The following is a 21031-nucleotide window of genomic DNA, read 5'->3' on the forward strand; positions in this document are numbered from 1 at the left end:
GGTGCCCCTCTTACCCCCTTGGTGCCCCATTCACACCCTTGGTGCCTCACTCACCCCCTTGGTGCCCCATTCACCTCCTTGGTGCCCCTCTCACCCCCTTGGTGCCTCACTCACCCCCTTGGTGCCCCATTCACCCCTTTGGTGCCCCCCTCACTCCCTCGGTGCCCCACTTACCCCCTTGGTGCCCCATTCACCCCCTTGGTGCCCCACTCACCCCCTTGGTACCCCATTCACCCCCTTGGTGCCCCTCTTACCCCCTTGGTGCCCGTTCCTGCTGGGCTGGCACTGCCTGGCCTGGGCACAGTGGCTGCTGCCCGTGGCTGCCAGGCTGCTCTGCGTTTCCGGGCAGGTGAGCAGAGCCTGTTCTACCCTGGGGCTGAGCCAAAGTCCACAGGTGATGCCAAGGAGCCAGGAGCTCTCCACGCCCGCCTCAGGGCGTGTGCTGGCACCTGGGCTGGCACCAGCAAGGATTGAGGCCCCACTGCCCCAGGAGAGAGCTCCGGAATCCCTGCCCTGGGCAGAAGCAGGACCTGAACCAGCCTGGGGATGGACAGGGACCCTTGGCCACGCGGTGATGGCACCTGGGGGCACCCTGGAAACTGGGCAGCCACATCCCCTTTACCTGGGAGCATCCGTGTCCCCATTACCTGGGCAGCATCACCCCTCATCCCTTTCCTCCCAGCCTCCTGGGTGCCCCAGACCCCTCTCTCCCCACATTTTGTGCCCACACAATGAGGGAACAGCAGAACCCACCCCAAACCTTCCACCCGCACCCTCCCAGCATGCCCAGCCCAGCCTCTCCCGCCCATGGTGCCTCCAGGCCGGTTGTTCACACAGTTTTATTTGCTCGTTTTTGGGTGTTTTACAAACAACGGGGTGGATGGGATGGGATGGCAAAGGGAAAGGAATTCAAACGGCTTCGGCACAAGTGAAAAGCTCAGGGGCACGGGAAGTGCACTTCAGCAGAGCTGGGAGGGGACGGAGGGGCCGTGGGGCGGGGTGGGGACGGTGCCGGGCCCAGCAGCCGCTCCTGTCACACCCCACGCCCCGCCCGGGGGCTGCTCCTGCCCCCCACCACCCCCAGGGCCAGACTGGGCTGGGGGTCAGAGCCAACCGAGGGGCAGGGGGTGCCAAGGGTGGGGAGAGAGCCCCAGACTGGGGCTGGGGGCATTGCAGGGCCCGGCTGGGATGGGTGGGTGGTGCTGGCCCCTGCTGTGGGGTGGCAAGAGGTGACATTGCCCCCAGGACTGCGGGGACACCCGGGCCCTGCTCTGCAGCAACGGGGCTCCAGCGATGCCCAGCAGAGGATGGGCGGGCAGGAGAGGCCCCCATGCCCTGGCAGTGCCCCCCCAAACCCCCCTAACCCAGCCCTGCCTCTCCCAGGGGCTGTGGGTGCCCGGCCAGGGCTCAGGACAGGGCTGGCACCCCCTGAGCCCTGCAGTGACTCCAATGGGGGCAAAACTGCAGCCTGGGTGGCACCTGGGGGACAGCAGGGATGGCAGGGGGACAGGGGGTGGCACTGCTCACACGGGGGGAGTGTGGGGGAAGGAAAGGCCCATCCTTGGGGGAGCTGAGCCCCATTCCTGGCTGCTCAACCAGCGGTGTCCTGGTGGGCTGGGCAGCTTGGGCGCTGCCCCACACACATTTTGGGGGATCCCTGGACAGAAGGAAGCCTCTCACATTTGGAAAAGGATCCCTCACCTGGCTGCACCCTGCCCAAAGCTTCTGGAGAGCTCAGGGGCAGCTGATGTGGGCACTGGGCACCATGGGGGCCCCCCCTGCCTGCCCCAGCTGGTCTCAGTGGGGAGGAAACGCTGGTGCTGGTGGTGAAATCCCCACTGAAGGGCTGGGGTGCAGGGTTAGGCTGCCCTCTGTGGGACACCAGACCCCTGGCAGCTCCCAGTGCCTAAATTTGGGGTGAACTGGGGATTCCCCCAGCCTGGGGAGCCCCAAAGCTGCAGCCCAGGAGCCCAGAACGTGGCTCTGCAGAGCTGCTGAGGGGCAGAGAAAGGAAGGGAGCAGGAGAAGAGGATGCTGGGCCACCCTGCTGCTGCCACGAGGAACCACAGGACCCCCACCCCACTCCTGCCCCACGGGGCTGAGCCCCCCAAGCTGCCCCAGGGGGACACGGGCACAGTTCAGCCCCCTCAGCTGGCACAGTGAGGGCTCCAAGACGTGGAGCAGAGCCCAGGAGGAGCAGAGCAGGCTTGGGGACAGCCTGGGCTGACCCTGCAGGATGGGGTCAGCCACCCCCACGTGGCTCTGGCCATCAGCACAGCCGGGTACCAGGGAGGGATGGGCGCTGCCCTCCATGCCCTTCCCTCGCTGGCACAGTTCAGCCCCCTCAGCTGGCACAGTGAGGCCTCCAAGACGTGGAGCTGAGCCCAGGAGGAGCAGAGCAGGCCCTGCAGGAGCCCCAGGTGGCTCTGGCCATCAGCACAGCCCAGTGCCAGGGAGGGATGATGGACGCTGCCCTCCGTGCCCTGCACACGCCCTGCCCTGGAGGCCTTGGGGAGCGCGGGGATGAGGAGATGGAGCAGAGACGTCCAGGGGCAGCCGGCGGCCAACAGAGCCAAACCCGGCCCTGCTGGATGATGGAGGCACGGAGGGAGGGGCTGGCACGGGGCTGGCACGGGGCTGGCACGGGGCTGGCTCCGGTGCCCGCCGTGGGCTGCTGGCTCCCGGGGAGTCATCCACGGACACAGCGACGTCCTCCGATCCCCTGCCCGGCGGCTCCATCCTCCGACGGCGGCGGGACGGTGTCGGTGACAGAGGGGCTGTGGTGGGGACGGGTTGGGCGCACCGTGGGGCGAGGGGGGGCACTAATAAATACCACAGGCAGCGCTGGTGGGGGCGGCACGGGGCTGGCACCGGGCACGCGGGGCGGGCATCCCCGCTGTTGGCACCGCGCTGGATCTCCCCGGTTGTGCAGAAAGAGGGGCCGGTGTCCGGTGGGATGGGGGAAAGGGGGCTCGGCGTGGGGCTCACATCACCGTGCAGCACTTGCAGCGCTGCTTCTTCACGTCTGTCTCCTGCTCGGCCTCCTTGGCATCTGTGGCGTTGGCGCCCTGCCCTGCCGAGCCCTCCTCGCCCAGGGGCTGCGCGGCCGTCGGCTCCAGGGCGGTGCCGTTGGGCGGCGTGTGGTCCTTGAGAGCCGGCTCCGCCTTGCCCTCGGCATCCTCGATCACCACCAGCTCCGCCTTGATGGTGCCCTCCAGCCCCAGCACCTTCTTGGTCTCGTTCTCATCCTCCACGTTCTGGTAGCCCATGAAGATCATGGTGACGGGCTGCTGCTCCTGGCTGCCCTCTGTCCCCTCGCCCGGTGGCACCTTGGCTTGCAGCCCCGTGATCTCCCGCCTGGGCGTCGCCTTCTGGCTGCCCGTGCCGCCCTTGGCCGGGGTCTGCCGCCCTCCGGCCTCGCTCAGGGTGGCCTCATCCGCCTTGTGCAGGAGCTCATCGACCTCGGAGGAGCTCAGGGGGTGCGCCCCGTTCTGCAGGGCGCCGTCCTCGGCGCTCACGGCGTGCACCACTGCGGGGACAAGAGAGGGAGGGTGAGAGGGGTCGGCATGGGGGCACCAGGTGAGCTGGCAAAGCTGCTGCCGTCAGCCTCACTCCTGTGTGACCCCTTCCCCTCTCCAAAGGTGCTGCCACTGAGGCTGGGACTCCCAGAGCATCCCAACCCTCCCCTCTCTGGTCACAGAGTGACCCCTTCCCCTCTCCAAAGGTCCTGCTGGGACTCCCAGAGCATCCCAACCCTCCCCTCTCTGGTCACAGAGTGACCCCTTCCCCTCTCCAAAGGTGCTGCCACTGAGGAGGGAGGGTGAGAGGGGCTCGGGATGGGGGCACCAGGTGAGCTGGCAAAGCTCCTGCTGCCAGCCCCAGCTCCTGTGTGACCCCTTCCCCTCTCCAAAGGTGCTGCCACTGAGGCTGGGACTCTCCCAGCACCCCAGAGCTGCTGCCAGACCCTCTCTCATCACCTGGCAGCAGCCAGGGAGACTGAAATAAAAGCCCAGTGGAAGGAGCTGTTCCCAGAGCCTCAGGCGCAGTGAGCCCTGCAGGAGCCACGGCTGTGTGCCAGGCCAAGCTGCCATGGCAGGACAGAGTCTGCTGGCAGCCAGGGCTGCTGTGACACTGCCAGGCCACCAGTGCCACCTCTGAGCCCCCAGGGATGCTGGGCAGCTGCTGCCCTGCCGTGTCCCCACTGCTCGTGGCACTGGGGGCAGAGATGTCATGGCCAGAGCAGACAAGGGCTCGTTGTGTTCTCCACTTGACCTGGGCCATGATGTGAAGGTCAATGGGCAGGCACTGAGACAGGGACAGTGACCAGCCTGGCAAACAGAGGGGCCATGGCCACACAGAGGGGCTGAATGGGAGCGCTGTGTTTTCCTTGAAGAGGGGTTTGGTCCACTCAGCCACCACAGTTCCCACTAGGATGCTCCACTTCCACTTCTGGTCCTTGCCACCACGATGGTCCCTTGGGTTTGGCTGGTCCTTGTCACCATGATGGTCCTTGTCACCACGATGGTCCTTTGGAGCAGATTCACAGACGTTCCCAAAAGCAGCAGGAGCTGCAGACAGGGACCAGTCCTGGTGCTGCACTTCCACCATCCCCATCAGCCACTCTCCCTGCTGCCAGCCTGTGGGACAGGCCAGCATGGTGCTGGTGCACATTTCCTGCCCATGGGACAGTGTTGGACAGCACAGATCCTCTTCTCTGCTGTGCAGCAGTGCAGGGTCACGACGTGCAAACCACCTGGACCATCCACCCCGTGCTGCCATGACAATCCTGCGATCCACTGGGCTGGGGTTGGTGAGGGATTGTCCTCAGGAGCAGCCCCTGCCCTTCCTCATCCTGCTGGGATGTGCGGGTGGCCTCTCCCTGTCCCCTGCCACCGGCGTGGGCCGGCCCGTACCTTTCAGCTCGTCCTCGTACACCTTGACCCCCTGCAGGCAGTGGTTCTGGGGCAGCATGGTGGTGCTGGACAGGACCTTGGTCTCCCCAGTCACTCTGTCCTTCTCCACGGTGATCTCCACCGAGTACATGGCTGGGACACAGAGAGGACAGCGCGGGTTACGGTGCCTGGCGGCAGCATGGAGCGTGGAGGAAGCGTTGTGGTGCTCAGCAGGGACCAGCAGGGCTCAGCAGGGTGAGGAGGTGTTCAGAGGTGCCCAGCAGGGCTCAGAGGTGCCCAGCAAGGCTCAGGAGCGCTCAGCAATGCCCAGTGATGCTCAGCAGCGCCCAGCGATGCTCAGCAAGGCTCAGTGGTGTTAGCAGGGCCCAGCAGTGCCCAGCAGGGCTCAGAGGTGCCCAGCAAGGCTCAGCAGGGCTCAGAAAGGCTCAGTGGTGCCCAGCAGGGCTCAGCAAAGCTCAGCAGGGCTCAGGAGCACTGAGAGGTGCCCAGTGATGCTCAGCAGGGCTCAGGAGCGCTGAGAGGTGCCCAGTGATGCTCAGCAGGGCTCAGTGGTGCCCAATGATGCTCAGCAGGGCTCAGGAGCACTCAGAGGTGTTCAGCGGTGCCCAGCAGGGCCCAGTGGTGCCCAGCAGGGCTCAGAAAGGCTCAGCAGGGCCCAGCAGGTCCCAGCAGGGCTCAGAGGTGCTCAGCAGTGCCCAGCAGTGCCCAGCAAGAGTCAATAGGGCCCAGCAGGGCTCAGCAATGCTCAGCAAGGCTCAGTGGTGCCCGGTGGTGCCCAGCAGAGCCCAGCAGGTCCCAGTGGTGCCCAGCAATGCCCAGCAGGGCTCAGTGGCGCTCAGCAGCACCCAGCAAGGCTCAGTAGTGCCCAGCAGGGCTCAGCAGTGTTCAGAGGTGCCCAGCAGGGCTCAGTGGTGCCCAGCAGGGCTCATCAGTGCCCAGCAGGGCTCAGAAAGGCTCAGTGGTGCCCAGCAGGGCTCAGGAGCACTCAGCAGTGCCCAGCAGGGCTCAGCAGTGTTCAGAGGTGCCCAGCAGGGCTCAGTGGTGCCCAGCAGTGCCCAGCAGGGCTCAGTGGTGCCCAGCGATGCTCAGCAGTGCCCAGCAGGGCTCAGCAGGGCTCAGCAGGGCTCAGGAGCACTCAGCAGTGCCCAGCAGGGCTCAGCAGTGTTAGCAAGGCAGCAGCAAGGAGCAGTCAATGGCAGAGGCAGGTGTGGCACCCCTGGCACATCCCTCCTCCTGGGACCCCTGTCCATGCTGGTGCTGCTGCCATCCCCGTACCTGCAGGGCTGCTGTGGCCCTGGGGCTGTGTCCGTCTGTCCAGGCAGTGAGAAATGCTGCCCTTGGGGCCTGGCTGGGAGCCAGGCTCATGCTCAGGGAGGTGCAAACCCCATGAGGGTGCTGGAGCTGGCACAGCCCCTCTGCCCCCATGGGATGGGTGACTCTTGGCATCTCTCCTTCCACTCCTGCAGCAGGGTCCCCTCAGCCCCATCCAAGGACCCCAGGATGGGCTCTGCCCCATGCTGGTGCCATGATCTGCCCTGAGCTCTGCCCCAAAGCAGAGCAAACCCCCCCAGCCCAGGCAGGCTGGCCCCATGTGCCCCACAGCTCCCTGGGCCTGGCACTGCTGCCTCGCCCTGCACAGAGCAGCTGCAAACAGAGCAGGAAGGGTGGAACTGGAGCAGAAACATGGAGCAGGGCTCAGGGAAGGGCCCTGAGCCACAAACCAACCGTGGGGTGAAAGCAGAACCAATGAGGGATGTTCAGTGCCCTGGGCTTGGGAAGGCATCGAGCAAGCTGAGGGTGGCACAGAGGGCAGGGGAAGCAGCCTGGAAGGAGCTCAGCGGGCACCTACCCGCCTTCATCATCTCACTGCCTTCCACTGCCTTCATGGGGCTGCTGGAGAGCCTCTTGTCAGCTGGAGATGGAGAGGAGACACGGCCTGAGCCCTGCTGTGCCCCAGAGTGTCCCCCCATGGCCCACCCAGGGCACACGGGGCCAGGGCTCTTGTCGGGCTCTGCCCACCCATCCTGGCCTCAGGGCAGCAGGAGGGCACGGCTGGTGCTGAAACACGGCCGAGGGGGGATCAGGATTCACCTACCCTTAACTGTGCCCAGGGGACTCTGCAAAACAGAAGGGAGAGGTTATAGGAGCTTCCAGGAGGTGCCACAGAGGCTCTGTGTGCACACCCACCACCCACACACCCCCAAACCCACCAGGGTGGGCACCCCGACCCCATGGCCAGCAGCTTTGCCCACCTTCTGCGTGTTGGGGACAGCCTCAGCCTTCTTCTCCTCCTTGGCTGCTGCCTCTGCCAGGTTCTCCTTGGTGGAAGCCACTGAGCTGCTGTTCTCCAGCATCTCCAGCTCCTTCTCCAGCCTGCAGGGAGAGCCAGGGCTGAGAGCAGTGTGGGACAGGGAACTGTGGTGCAGCCACACAGGGCAGGGGAGAGGGGACACCCAGATTGTCCCCGCAAGGTGCAGGGACACACAGGCTCTGGCGTGGCTGTGTCTTTGCAGAGCAAAAGTGTGGGAACCCAGAACATCCCTCTGGATGTCAAGACCCCTGCCAGGGGGCTCAGAAACCCTGGCACAGAGCCCAAAACTCCTGTGGGTTTGATTATTACCAACCTTGTATGAAGATCAGCAAGCCACAACAGTTTAGGTAGAACAATAGTGAATTTATCACGGGGTGGAAAAGTAGATTTTGGGGTTTTTGGTATGGGGGTTCAGGAGGCAAGATGGAGGGAACTGGGTGTGTCCAGCCTTGCTCCTTCTTCTTCTTGGCCTCCATCTTCTGCTGTGATGGTGGCCCAAGTTGGGAATGGCAAATATCAATAATGGCCAGAGCAACAAGCTCCAGTGGTGTCGGAATTCAGGAAGGGAATTCAGGACATCCCTGGAGTGCCAAGAGCCCTGCCAGGGGCTCAGAGACCCTGGCACAGAGCCCAAAACACCTGTGGGTTTGACTGTGACCCATGGAGCAAATCACCAACCCTGTATCAAGATCAGCAGCCACAACAGTTTAGGTAGAATAGCAGTGAAGTTATCATGGGGTGGAAAAGTAGATTTTGGGGTTTTTGGGATGGGGGTTCAGGAGGCAAGATGGAGGGAACTGGGTGTGTCCAGCCTTTCTCCTTCTTCTTCTTGGCCTCCATCTTCTGCTGTGATGGTGGCACTGACAGATTGGTTTGGAGTAGAGGTGCACTGTCTAACACAGGTGGTAGTATTCCCTCAACCTGAGACCCCTGTGAGCACCATCACACAGCAGCTCCAAGCTCAGCGTGCCCTGCCTTGCTCCCAGCACCTGAATCTCAGCACCCACCTGCCCAGGGATGCTGGAGGGGTGCCCAGGGGTGCCCAGGGGTCTCTGGAGGGACCTTTGTGCCCTCCAGCTACACCCCAACACCCATCCCCACACCAGCCCCGTTACCTCTGGATGGTTTCCTCCAGCTCCTTGGTCTTCACCTCATCCTCCTGCATCTGTTTCTTCATGGCCTCTTCCTCCTCGGAGGCAGAAGCTGGGGCTCCCTCCAGGAGCCATCTCTCCCGCAGAGCCTTGGACTGGGGAGCACAAGGAGGGGATCACAGTCCTGCCCTCCCCAGCCAGGGCAGGCTCCCGGAGGGCTCCCGGGGGGGGATTCTCACCTTGAGATGCTGCAGCTGCCTCCTGTCATCCTCCAGCTGCCGCCTTTTGTTCTCGATCTCCGTCTGACGCTTCCGCTTCTCCTGCAGGGACGGGAGCGGCGGGGAGGGGTCGGTGCGGGGACGGGGAGAGCAGCGGGGCCAAGGGGGAACCCCCGGGGATTGAGGCTCCCGGTGTGAAAAATGTGTATTTTATGATTGGCTTTAGGCAATTGTTCCAGTGAATATTGTACGCGTTGTGTTAGAAAGTGGTGCTGTGTTAATTCTCTTGAGTAGTGTGGTAAATGTAGTTTTAGGTTATAACAAAGAGTTAAAATAGAAACGATGCTATGTAAGATACTTTTTTTAAAGAAAGGACTCGCACCGGGGTAGCAGCCACAGGACACCTGAATGTTTACACCCAAATCTTTCAGAGAAAGAGAATTTATGGCCCTCTTATCAGAAGAAACGAACTTCTTCCCACCTCGAAGGTGCTGTCAGGATTCAGAGGAAGAAGTTGACACTGACCAGGCAGAATCCTGTGTTTGAATGGAATTTATGCATCATGTATGAAGTGTATGAATATGCAACAGGCTGTTGCTTTTAAGGGTTAATCCTCTGTTAACTGTGTCCTTTTTCAGCCTTGTGCTGCCCAGAAAAAGGTACCCGGACTGTCTGAACCTCTTTGTCTCTTATTGTCTCCTATTGTCCTAATTCAAATTGTCCAAATTATTATTACTCTAATTGTATTACTATTTTTATAACCATTTTATTACTATTAAACTTTTAAAATTTTAAAACAAAAAATTTTTAAAATTTAAAATGTTTAAAAATTTTAAAATTTTAAAATTTTCAAAAGAAGAGATTGGCGATTTTTCACACCAGTCTTGGGAACACCCCCCAGCAAGGCTGGTACCGAATCCCTGCTCTCTCTGGCACAAACTGAAGCATTGAGGGTGTGGAGGATTTGCTCTGCTCACCATCTCCAAATGTCACCGTTCCCCTCGGCCGGCCCCGCGGGCTCTGCCTCGTCCCCCCCTCCTGAGGCTGCTCCAGATCATTTCAGCAGAGTCAGGCCCGGCGCTTTCTGCTCTGCTCCAGAACAATTTGCCCTTTGTGCGGCAGAGATCGGCCGGCTGCCGGCGGGGCTGGGCACCGGGGCTGCGCTGGGTGGGTTCAGGCAGCCCCCCCTGCCCTGCTCTGAGCTGGGAGGGGTCGCTCAGCAGGGCCCCCAGCTGCTCCCTAATTAATAGATTATATACCATATAGTTATTTATAATTAGTTATTTATAATTAGTTATTTGTAATTTATATATGTATTTGTAATATGTTTTCACATAGTAGAGTTATTTATAATGATATTATTAATATAAAATATAGTTATTTATAATTAGTTATTTGTAATTTATATATATATTTATAGTATGTATTCATATAATAGAGTTATTTATAATAATATTATTAATATAAAATATAATATAGCTATTTATAATTGGTTATTTGTAATTTATACATAATATCTATTTATAATATATATGTATATTATATAGTTACTTATAATAATATTATTAATATAATATATAATAAAGTTATTTATAATTAGTTATTTGTAATTTATACATAATATCTATTTATAATATATATTTATATTATATAGTTATTTATAATAGTATAATTAATATAATATATAATAGAGCTGTTTATAATTAGTTATTTATAGTATATAATATATTTGTAATATATATTTATACAATATAGTTATTTATAATAATATTAATATAATATATACAATATAGCTATTTATAATTAGTTTATTATAATTTATATACATATATATATTTATATAATGTGTTTATAGAATATAGTTATTTATAATAATATTATTAATATAATATAGTGCCCATGCTGGGCATGGCTGGAGAGCAGCATCCTCAGCCCTTCCTGGGGAAGGAATCATCACTCATTTCCCTCACTTGGGGCTCGTCAAGGCGCTGCCTCCTTAATTAAACCTCCCAGCTGCCTGTTGCTTGCTCTGTCCCTGTTTCAAGCTGTGGCACCCCAAGAAGAGCCCCCACCGGGCCGTTCTGAGTCCTCATGGAGCTGCTGGAGACCCCCAGTCTGCGGCTGAGCACCTGCCCCGGCTCTCCCGCACCCTCCTCCCTGCCCGTGCCTGCCCCTGTGCGCCCTGGGGACAGGGAGGGACTCACGGCGATGGCCTGCAGCCTCTCCTGCTGAAGCGTGCTGGCCTCCACGACCCTGCGGAGAGAGAGCAGAGAGCAGCTGTGAGCAGGGATAGCACGGGCAGCTCACTGGGACAGCGTGCAGCCACCAGAGCCGGCACTGTGGGACACAGACAAAGGCTGAGCCCTTCCTTCTTACCATCTGCTTCCTCCTCGCTACCCTGGCACCAACCACCCCTCACTGCTCAGCTCCTCCAGGCACCTCTTGGCCCCTGTCCTGCCCAAATCCTGCCTTGCCCAGCCCCTGGAGCACTCAGCTCATGCAGAGCCAGTCCTGGCGTGGTGCAGATGGAAGCTGTGAGCACGGAGGGGCTGGAGCAGGAAGAGGTTGGAGCAGGATGATGGAGCTGTGAGGGGCTGGAGCAGAAAGATGTTGGAGCAGGATGGTGCTGGAGCAGGAAGATGTTGGAGCAGGATGGTGCTAGGGCTGTGAGGGGCTGGAGCAGGATGGTGCTGGAGCTGTGAGGGGCTGGGGCTGTGAGGGGCTGGAGCAGGATGGTGCTGGAGCAGGATGGTGCTGGAGCTGTGAGGGGCTGGAGCAGGGCCCTGCTGGCTGCCCTGTGTTCCAGTCTGGCTCACGCTTTCCATTCCAATTTCCAAGCCCTTTCTTGGCTGCTCACACCTTTCCCCGGCTGTGACCTTTCCGGGCTGCACACACAGACACATGTGCACAGACACAGTGACACATGTGCACAGACAGACACACACATGTGCACAGACACAGTGACACACACATGTGCACAGACACACCGACACATGTGCACAGACAGACACACACATGTGCACAGACAGACTGACTGACATGCACGTGTGCACAGACAGACAGACACACACATGTGCACAGACACAGTGACACACTCGTGTGCACAGACACACCGACACATGTGCACAGACAGACACACACATGTGCACAGACACAGTGACACACTCATGTGCACAGACACACCGACACATGTGCACAGACAGACACACTCACACACTCGTGCACAGACAGACTGACACACTCATATGCACTGACAGACACACACGTGTGCACAGACAGACACACACATGCACAGACAGACACACAGACACACTCAGACACACACCCCAGCAGCCTCTGCCCCCCGTGGGCACCTCAGCAGCCCAGCCATGCCAGGACCCCTCCATTGCCAGCCTCCTCTCTGGCCTGGCACGGCTCTGCCAGGGATCATCAGGGATCATCCCCCACCCCAGCCACCTGTCCCCAGGGTGTGGTGGCCCAGCCCAGCCCAGCCCCGGGGCTCCAGGTGCGGGGCAGTGCCCGGTGGGACCGGGACGCTCCAGGGGAGCCGCTGGCTGCTGGCCAGACGGTGCTAATGAAGCGCTGAGCTGCGGCACTAATTAGGGTGGGAGGCGCTGAGGTATTGTCAGGGACGGATCAGCTCTGCTTCCTTCCGAGAGCAAGGGGCAGAGGTGGGCTCCGAGCTCCCAGGGAGGGAGTTTGACAGAGATGGGGGTGCTGAGCCCCACAAATGACACCTGGGCTGTGCCCTCCTGTGCCAGCCGTGTGTGTGCCCTCACAGGGGCTCCCCACTGCCTGCCCCACCACTCAAACGGGCTCTGCAGGCTGAGAGGAGCCTCTGCTCCCTCCTCGAAGGCAGCGACGAACAGGGAGCTGCTCAGAGGCGCCGTCCTCCCCTCACCCCACACCCTGGGGATCCCTGTGATGCACAAAATCCAGGCCAGGAAAACAAACCCTGGGGAAGGTGTTGCTTTTGTGGTGGTTATTTTTGTGCTGTTTGTGCTGCTCCACCGGCGCAGGCGCAGGGCTCTGCTCTCACACCCCCGTGTCCCCCATGTCCCCTGGGGTGTCCCCTGTGCCCCTCACCACCCCACACCCCCTCATCACGAGCTCCCTCCTGCTCTGGGTCCCCTCAGCCCAGCCCTTGGCATCCCCGCACTCCCAACCCTGTTTCTCTCCTGGATCTCGCCCTGTTCCACAGATCCAAACTTTTACAGCATTCCTGAAACATTCTGTTCTGCTTTTTCCTCCCTCCTCCATCCTCTTTTATTTTCCATTATTTGCTGCAGACTCCACATTCCCAGGTCAGACGCCAGGAAATCTTCCTGGCCCAGGGAGAGACACAAAACAGCCTGGATGCCCCTCGCTGCAGCCTCTCAGAGCCTGCTCAGACCCTGCCCTGGGGGCTCTGATCCATCCTGGGGGGCTGAGCAGGGACCCCCCCAGTTCCTGCTTGCTGGGACAAGGAACTGAGGTGGAGGGAGGGGGTCCCAGGCCCCCCAAAACCCCCATCCTGCCTGCCCTGACCTGTCTCTGGGGCCCTTGTGACTGATGGAGGCGGTTCCCTGGCGACGGTTCCCTGGCAACGGTGCCATGGCAACGGCGCCATGGCAACGGGAGAGTGCCAAGGGGATGTGGGGGGATGCTCAGGGGGATGTGGGGGGATGCTCATGGTGGCTGAGGGACCACAGGGGCTGGGGTGCCCTCCCCAGGCCTGGCACCCCGACAGAGTGCCAGTCAATGCTGTGGCATCACCGGGGCCTCCTTAGGGGTTCTGGTGCTCCTGATCCATCCTGGGTGCCAGCAAGGGTGGAGAGGTGATCCCAGGAGCCACCGAGCTCCTCAGGAGCCACCAGCCCAGACAAGGAGCAGGGAGAGCAGCAGGGACATGGGGGATGAGGCCCTGGGGGCTCCCAGGAGCCATCCCCAGGCCCAAGGCTGGACCCACACACCCGTGTGAGCACACACACACACACACACACACACACACACACACACACCCATGTGAGCACACACACACACACACACACACACACACACACACACACACCCATGTGAGCACACACACACACACACACACACACACACACACACACCCGTGTGAGCACACACACACACACACACCCCCCCGTGTGAGCACACACACACACACACACCCACACACCCACACACACACACACACGTGTGAGCACACACACACACACACACACACACACACACACACACGTGTGAGCGCACACACACACACACACACACACACACACACACACGTGTGAGCGCACACACACACACACACACACACACACACACACACACACGTGTGAGCGCACACACACACACACACACACACCCCCGTGCTGTCCCTGGGCTCTCCCTGGGCTCTCCCTGGCCTCTCCAGCTCTTTCCAGCCCTGCTGATGCTGCCGTTTCCCACCATCACAAGGGAAGCCCGTGACCTTTTGTCTCCTCCCCGCCTGACATGAAACAATAATGTTTATTTGCCTTCCTCCGCTTTTTCCCATTAGCTCATCCGAATGTGTGAAGAGCCGTTTCGAGCTGCTCCCCTGCCCTCCTCTCCCTCCCCGCCCGCTCAGCCCCGGGCTGGGGGAGCCCAGGAGAGCTCCCTGCATGGGCACCAGCGCCGTGCAGGCGCGGGCTGTGTGGCAAAGGCAGCAATCGAGGCATCAGCGCTGATTTCCAGCTCTGTTCCATGCCAGGAGCCCGGAGTGACGCGGCCGCGGGGAGGATGCAAAGCTCTGTCACAAAGCCATGAACAGCGGGGCCGCGATCGAACGCCCCCGACGGCAGGAGAGGGAGGGGAGGGAGGGGAAGGGGAGGGGGCTGCAGCCGCCCCGGGGCCGCCACGCATCAACCATGGAGGGAAATGCATCAGCGGCAGCGGGATGGGCAGGGATGGGCAGGAATGAGCGTGGCCATGCTCAGGTCCTGCTGCATCCATCCAGGGCATCCCCCCCTGCCCTGCCCCACGCTGTCTGCATCACCCCAGCGCCCATCACACTCCTCCCAGCGGCCTGCACAGCCTCAGCCATCCCCCTGCCCGGGGAGGGGACAGGGACAGGGACAGGGACAGGCGGGGGGAGGAGATGGCAGCCCCAGGCTCCCGAAAAACGCAGATGCATTAGAGCAAGCCGAGCTGCCTGATTGATTCTTCGGGCTGAGACGTGGGCTGGGAGTGCCAGGAGAAAATGGATCCCATGAATATTTGATGAACGGAGGCTCGGGGAGGGAGTTTGATTGGAAAATTACAGATCTTTCAAACAATGGTTCAAGTGCCCTCCAAACACTTGGGTTTCCAGCTCCTTTCCAGTTAGAGGAGCAAGGAAACTCCCCCCAGGATTCATGAATGGGAGTGGAGCCGGCTGCTCCCCACCCCCAGGGGCACTGGCTGGCCAGGACAGGCAGTGCTGGCACTGGCCAGGATGTGGCACCTGTCCCCTGTCACCAGCCATCCCTGGGTTCCTGCGTGCCAGGAGCAGCAATGCCACGAACACAGGCACAGATGATGTTCCAAAGAAGCAGCAGGAAGGTGGATCCAGGCAGGGGCACCCCTGGGAGCCCTGACACCCAGACAAGGAGCAGGGAGAAAGAGCAGGGACACGGGGGACGACACCCTGGGGGCTCACAGGGAGCTCAGTGCTCGGTGCCAAGCCCAGGGGCTGGGCCCAACCCAGGAAAAACCTGTCTGGGGCAGGATCCACCCGGCTCCTCTCCCTCCTCCAGGCTCATCCTTGTCCCTGCCAGTGGCTCCTGTCTGGGACCTGGGGGCTGCTTGTCTTGGGATGCACTGAAGGGATGCAGGAATCTGGGCTGTGCCTCCAGCCCCAGCCCTGTCCCAGGGCACCTCCTCAGCTTTCCTGGGCCATCTCCTCAGCTTTCCTGGGCCACCTCCTCAGCTTTCCTGGGCCACCTCCCCTGCTGGAGGCCCAGCTCAGCTCCCAGCTCAGTGCAGCCCCATGAACCCCCACCCCCCTGGGGAAAGGGGCTGTTTCTGGCCAGGAAGCAGGAACACCAACAGCAGCAGCTTCCCAGGAAACCTGCTCCAGGTCCTCCCAGTTCCTCCCAGCAAGGCAGGTCCAGCTGGGAGGCCCTGTGAGCTCTGAACCCCCTGATCTGCCAGCCCCAGGCAGGGCTGGGTGCTGTGTTGGGGAGCTGTTTTGGGGTGTGTTGTGGGGTGTTGTTGTTGTAGGGTGTTGTTGTGGGGAGCTGTTTTGGGGTTTGTGGCCTCCTCTGGGACAGCTGGGAAGGGTGACAGTGCTGCTCCAGCTGGACACACGGACAGGAGGACAGAGCTGATCCCTTCTGGAGGCAGCAGGGTCTGGCCTGGGTTTTATTTCTCCCTGGATGCCAGCAGAGAGCCAGGGCTCGAGTCCCTCCCCAAAGGACTTATGGCAGAAATCTCAGTTATTTCTCGGGCAGAAATCTCCCTCCTTCCCCTGCAACTGCCACCTTCCAGCCAGGGAAGGCAGGACCAGGAGAGCCCTCACTCCAAGGACACCCTCAAAGCCAGGGGGAGAGCAGCCAGTGAGACAAAGCAGCAGAGCAGCCAGATGTGAATGCAGAATCTGCAGCTGCTCACGAGCACTGACAGCAGCAGGAGCAGAGGGCACAAGAGCAGCTCCAGTGGGACCAGCACAGCCTTTTCCAGAGTTGGAAACTTTCTGCCAAAGCTCCCTGGGCACCAGTGGGTTGTGGCAGCCAGAGCCCTCCTCCAGGCACTGCCTGTGCCAAGGCAGAGCAGGAGCCAGGGCAAAGTGCCCACCCCAGCAGTGCCCACCCCAACAGCCCTTGGCTGCCACGGAGCCAGGGTGGCACTGTGGCAGCACCTTGCCGTGTCCCCAGCTGCCCTGGGGCCCTCCTCATCCTCCAGCCCCTCAGCCAGGCTCTGGAGCTGAGTGGCTGGAGGGGTTCTGTTGTTTTTCTTTGTGTCTGGGCCCCCCCCACCCCGGGTCACTTGCAGATTTTCACTCAAAATAAAGAGATGTTGGCAGGTGCTGGAAGGAGAAACCCTTTGCAGCCCTCTGTGGGTTGTTTGGCCCTTGCTGGGAGGGTTGGTGCAGAGCAGGGTGAATGTGGAGCCCGGGAGCCCCCAGCCTGTCCAGCACCATCCCCCAGCTCAGCCCCAGCCCAGCCTGGCAGCTCCTCACCCCCTCCCCAGGGCACGGCACACCCCTGGGCCCTGCCCTTCCCCTCGCTGCTGCCTTCTGGCAAATCACGCACGTTTTCCTCCCCAAAGAGGCTCCTTCCTGCAGGGACTGTGGAGCTGCCCCAAGCCCTGGCCCAGCAGCACAGGGAGCCCTCTCTGCCTCCCCAGCCCTGCAGCTGCTGCACCCCGATTCCCACAACAGCCCCGCAGCCGCCCCCAGCTCAGTTCCAGCCCCAGAGCCCAGGACACCCCCAGCCCACCCCTCCCCAGTGCTCCATGGCCTCTCAGGGCTCCCATGTGCTGAGAGGGACCTGTTGAGCACCCCTTGTGTCACCACCCAGTGCCACAAACGGCGAGGTGCCCACGAGGGTGAGGTGCCCACCAGGAGCAGAGGGTGGCTGACCCCAAAGTGCCTGCAGGAGCACCCAGTGCCAACCCCAGGCAGCTGCTGGGGTGTTCACCGTGCTGGAGAGCCACCAGGCCTGGGTGAGACAGGGCCAGCGCTGCCTTCCAGCACCTCGAGCAGCCCCCCAAGCCCTGGCACCCTCCTGGTGTCCCCCAGAGGGGCAAAACCAGCAGGACAGTCGGTGGCCACCAGCCCCTAGTGGCCTCTGCCGGCTCCGTCCTTCCCCCACCCGCCCGGCTCCGGTCAGGGCCCCACCGCAGCACACAAAGGATGAGGCCGGGCTCCCCGAGTGTCCGTCTGTCCAGCTGGGACCCGGTTCACCAGGATCCCCCCGGCCACAGCCGCTTCCCCAGGCCAGGGGCCGGGGGTGCAGCGCAGGGAGGGGTCCGCAGCTCTTCCCACCCACTCACCCCACCACACGCAGCAGCAACAACAGGTTCAAAACACAAAAATAAACGCCCTGTCCACCCCCTCCCCCCGATTCCTGCACCGCTGCCAGCCCCGACGCCCCTCGCACCCTCGGCACCCCCGCACCCCAAGCCCGGGGCCTCCGCTGCTGCCCCCCGAGCCGGGACCGGGGAGGGGCCGCACCTGCCGAGCGGCACCGGGGGCAAGGAGGCCCCGGGATGGGGGTCCCGAGCCCCGGAACCGAGGGCATGGGCGCCCCCCGTATTGGGGTCCTGAGCTCCGGGATCCGGCGGGATGGGAGCCCCCAGTTTTGGGGTCACAAGCGCAGGAACGGGGGGGATGCGAGCCCCACCCCCGGTTTTGGGGGGTCCCAAACCTCAGCACGGGGGGATTCAAACCTCCAGAACCGGAGTGCTGAATCCCCAGAATCAGGGGGGTGCGAGCCTCCGGTTTTGGGGTGCCGAGTGCCCGGGAGCAGGGGGATTTGAGACCCCATGTTCGGACTCCCAGCCGCGGCATCGGGGGTGCGGGAGCCCCCGGTAGGAGCTCCGTGAGCGGGCGGAGCGATTTTCCCGCAGCCCCGTGCGGGGGTCCCGAGCCCCGGCCCCCGCTCCCCGCTCCCCCCTCCCCGCTACTGCGGTCTCAGCCGGCGGGGCCCGGGGGAGCCGCGGCCCCGGTACCGGGATCCCAGCACGGCTCCGGTACTCACTCCATGGTCCCGGCGGCGGCTCCGGTGGGGTCGGGGAGCGGCGGAGCGGGGCCGGCGGCCGCCGGCGTCCCGGCGCTCAGGGCCCGGCGGGCGGCGGCATCCCCGGCGGGGCTGCGGGATGCGCAGGGATGTCGGGGCCGCGCCGGTGCTCCCGCCTCCCTCCCTCCCGCACAGCTCCGTCTGCCGGGCGCGCCCCGCCACTGCCGCCGCCCATCAGCCGGCCTCGGGCCGCGCTAGGGTTGGGTTTTCTGCTCCTGGGGGTCCCACAAGGGTCCAGACCCCCTCAGCCGGCCTGGGGGGGGCTCTCGGAGCTGGGGCAGGTTCTGGGGGTCCCGAAGCGGGTGGTGGGGTGGGTTGGAGGGGCTGCAATCAGATCCTCTCCATGAGCACAGCCCCTGTCAGGGTGTAACCCCCACCCCTGTGAGTGCAGCCACTCCGTCCCGCCCCACTCCAGGAACCAGCGACTCTTTGCTCCCCCTTTCCACTCCCCTATTTCCCAACCCAACGGCCCTGATGGGCAAACTGCCGCAGGAAGCCCTGAGCCACCCTCCGTTGGGAAATCTGCCCAACGCTGCCGGGACAGAGCTCTGCTCTTGGCCCCAGAGCAAGCCGGGCTCTGCAGTGAAGGTCAACACATCCCCCATGCCCCCCACCCCCTGCACCCCTTTTGGCGTTCCAGGTTGATGCAGAACAGAGGGAGGAAACTGCCCCTCTGCCCACAGCATCATCCCAGAGCCACCGGGGCTCTGGAGGGGCTGAAAGAGGTGTAGGATGGGGGCACAGCACAGTCCCTGTGCCACCCGCAGCAGCCCCGGGGACACCGTGGAGTCTGAGAGATGTCCTGGGGCCCCGCTGCTGCCACCTCCCTGCGGAGAGGGGATCCGTGGCACTTAGCTCAAGGAAAAGAGGAGTCAGGGCTGAGGAGCTGCTCTGCTCCTCATCTCCCACTCCGGGGGAAGCTGCACGGAGCTCCCCGAGCCCTGAATTGCACAAAGCAGCAACACCCGGAGGAGGAAGCAGGAGGGAAACACCCGCCCCCATCCCAAGGCTCAGCCCCTGGGGAGATTTAAGCCCCCCCAGCCCGAGCAGCCCCAGCGGTGGTGGCAGTGTCCCCTCTCTGTGCCACCATGGTCACCGCTGGGCTCCTCATCCTCATCCTGCTCCCAGCTCTGGCTCCAGCAGGTAATGAGAGAATTGGGGTGCCAGGGCACATCCCCAGGGTGGGAGACAGCAACACCGGCCTCCAACCACCACCTGCACCCACCAGGCACCCAGGGGAGCCAGATCATCGGGGGAAAGGCTGCAGCACCCCATTCCCGGCCCTTCATGGCCTCCATCCAGCTGGACGGGGAGCACGTCTGCGGGGGCTTCCTGGTGTGGCCCAGGTGGGTGATGACAGCTGCCCACTGCTTCATTCCCAGGTGAGCCTCGTCCCCTGGACACGCTGTGGCCCCTTGTAGCCACTCAATCTGCCCCCCTTGAGTCCCTCTGGCCATCCCCCCTGTCCCCGGCGGCCACCAGCGCCCTCTCAGCCCCGCCTTGGCCGCAGGGGCAGCCCCTCGGTGCGGGTGGTGCTGGGAGCCCAGCGGCCGCAGGAGCCCGAGGAGTCCCAGCAGATTTTCAGCGTGGTCGAGTCCATCGCCCACCCGCTGTACACCCCCCGTGCCGCGGACAACGACATCCGCCTGCTCCGGGTGAGCCTGCACCACCACCGGGCACTGCCCCGGGGGCTGAGCGGGACGTGGGGTGCCCCATGGCCCTGGGGCTCTTCGAGGGAGGTTGGGTGCCCCACAGCCCCAGGGCACCGGGAGGAGGTTGGGTGTCCACGGCCCCATGGCCCCGGGAGAAGATGGGGTGCCCCATGGCCCCGGGAGAAAATGGGGTGCCCCATGGTCCCGGGGCTCTGAGAAGGAGGTTGGATGCCCCACGGCCCCGGGGCTCTGGGATGAAGGTTGGGTGCCCCACGGTCCCGGAGCACCGGGAGGACGTGGGGTATCCACAGCCCCAGGACAGCAGGAGGGAGCTGCGGTGCCCCACGAGGGGCCGAGCCGACACTAGATGTCAGTGCTTCTCCGGAGAAGCAGGACCGCGCCTGGGGTGTGCTGGAGGCACTGAGGACACACCGACTCTGGCCGGGTCGGGTCTCTACAGCAGACTGGGACCAGTGCAGAGGGGTGGCAGGGAGGGGCCCAGCCTCTGCAGGAGGAAAGGCAGGGCTGGGAGGGGTCAGCAGGAGCAACTGGGGGGCTCTAGCCCAGCTCAAAGCCACCCACGGCCTCGCTGCCCCCAGCTGAACGGGTCGGCCACGCTGAACGAGTTCGTGAAGCGGATCCGCCTGCCCTGCCCGCACATCGACCTGAAACCCGGCACCGTCTGCTCCGTCATGGGCTGGGGGGACACCTCCAACTTTGGAGAGCAGCCCACGGAGCTGATGGAGACCAACACCACCATCGTCAAGAGGAGCCTGTGCCGGACGCTGTGGAGGGGCAAGGTCTCTGCCAACATGCTGTGCGGGGCCAGCCGCAGCGCCAGGCTGCAGGGAGTCTGTTCTGTGAGTGCACCCCCAGCCCCTGCCCCTCACTGACCCCTCCGGGGGACCCTCAGATCTCCCTCCCATCCCCTCATTCTGCAGGGCGACTCCGGGGGACCCCTGGTCTTCAAGGACAAGGTTCATGGCATCGTTTCCTTCTCTGGGGAGAGGTGTGGGGACCGTCGGTTCCCTGATATCTACACCAAGATCTCCAATTACATTGACTGGGTGCATCACGTTGTGCGGGGGTTCCGCCCTCGGCAGGGGTGGCTGAAGCCCTAG

At 62.0% G+C, this 21031-nt stretch overlaps 2 protein-coding genes and 2 long non-coding RNA genes across 6 annotated transcripts; 3 read left to right on the plus strand and 1 right to left on the minus strand.

Annotated features, from left to right (window-relative positions):
* Positions 1-823: 823 nt before the first annotated feature.
* Positions 824-18443, minus strand: PALM (paralemmin). Of its 3 annotated transcripts, XM_071452060.1 has the most exons (9): positions 18220-18443; positions 10738-10786; positions 8555-8635; positions 8340-8470; positions 7166-7286; positions 7009-7030; positions 6763-6825; positions 4914-5045; positions 824-3529 (listed from the first exon to the last, which is right to left on the minus strand). In XM_071452060.1, the coding sequence occupies exons 1-9, from the start codon at positions 18222-18224 to the stop codon at positions 2985-2987; spliced, it is 1149 nt and encodes a 382-aa protein (XP_071308161.1). In that variant the 5' UTR covers positions 18225-18443; the 3' UTR covers positions 824-2984. The 3 variants fall into 3 exon arrangements, with proteins under 3 accessions (XP_071308161.1, XP_071308159.1, XP_071308160.1); XM_071452058.1 differs by lacking the exon at positions 4914-5045 and having other exon boundaries at positions 18220-18398; XM_071452059.1 differs by lacking the exons at positions 4914-5045; positions 6763-6825 and having other exon boundaries at positions 18220-18397.
* On the plus strand, positions 5282-6384 carry LOC139602319 (uncharacterized). Its single transcript, XR_011683173.1, has 3 exons — positions 5282-5394; positions 5435-5575; positions 6066-6384. It is a non-coding gene; the product is annotated as an uncharacterized lncRNA (long non-coding RNA).
* Positions 11100-11794, plus strand: LOC139602320 (uncharacterized). Its single transcript, XR_011683174.1, has 3 exons — positions 11100-11220; positions 11253-11458; positions 11691-11794. It is a non-coding gene; the product is annotated as an uncharacterized lncRNA (long non-coding RNA).
* A 1043-nt stretch (positions 18444-19486) lies between the features above and the next one.
* Positions 19487-21031, plus strand: PRSS57 (serine protease 57). The gene is made up of 4 exons (XM_071452061.1): positions 19487-19640; positions 19769-19913; positions 20510-20770; positions 20852-21031. The coding sequence occupies exons 1-4, from the start codon at positions 19546-19548 to the stop codon at positions 21029-21031; spliced, it is 681 nt and encodes a 226-aa protein (XP_071308162.1). The 5' UTR covers positions 19487-19545.

The sequence above is a fragment of the Agelaius tricolor genome, unplaced genomic scaffold (genome assembly GCF_023055355.1).
Source record: "Agelaius tricolor isolate 1412-34295 unplaced genomic scaffold, bAgeTri1.0.p SCAF_33, whole genome shotgun sequence".
NCBI classification, from domain to species: Eukaryota; Metazoa; Chordata; class Aves; order Passeriformes; family Icteridae; genus Agelaius; species Agelaius tricolor.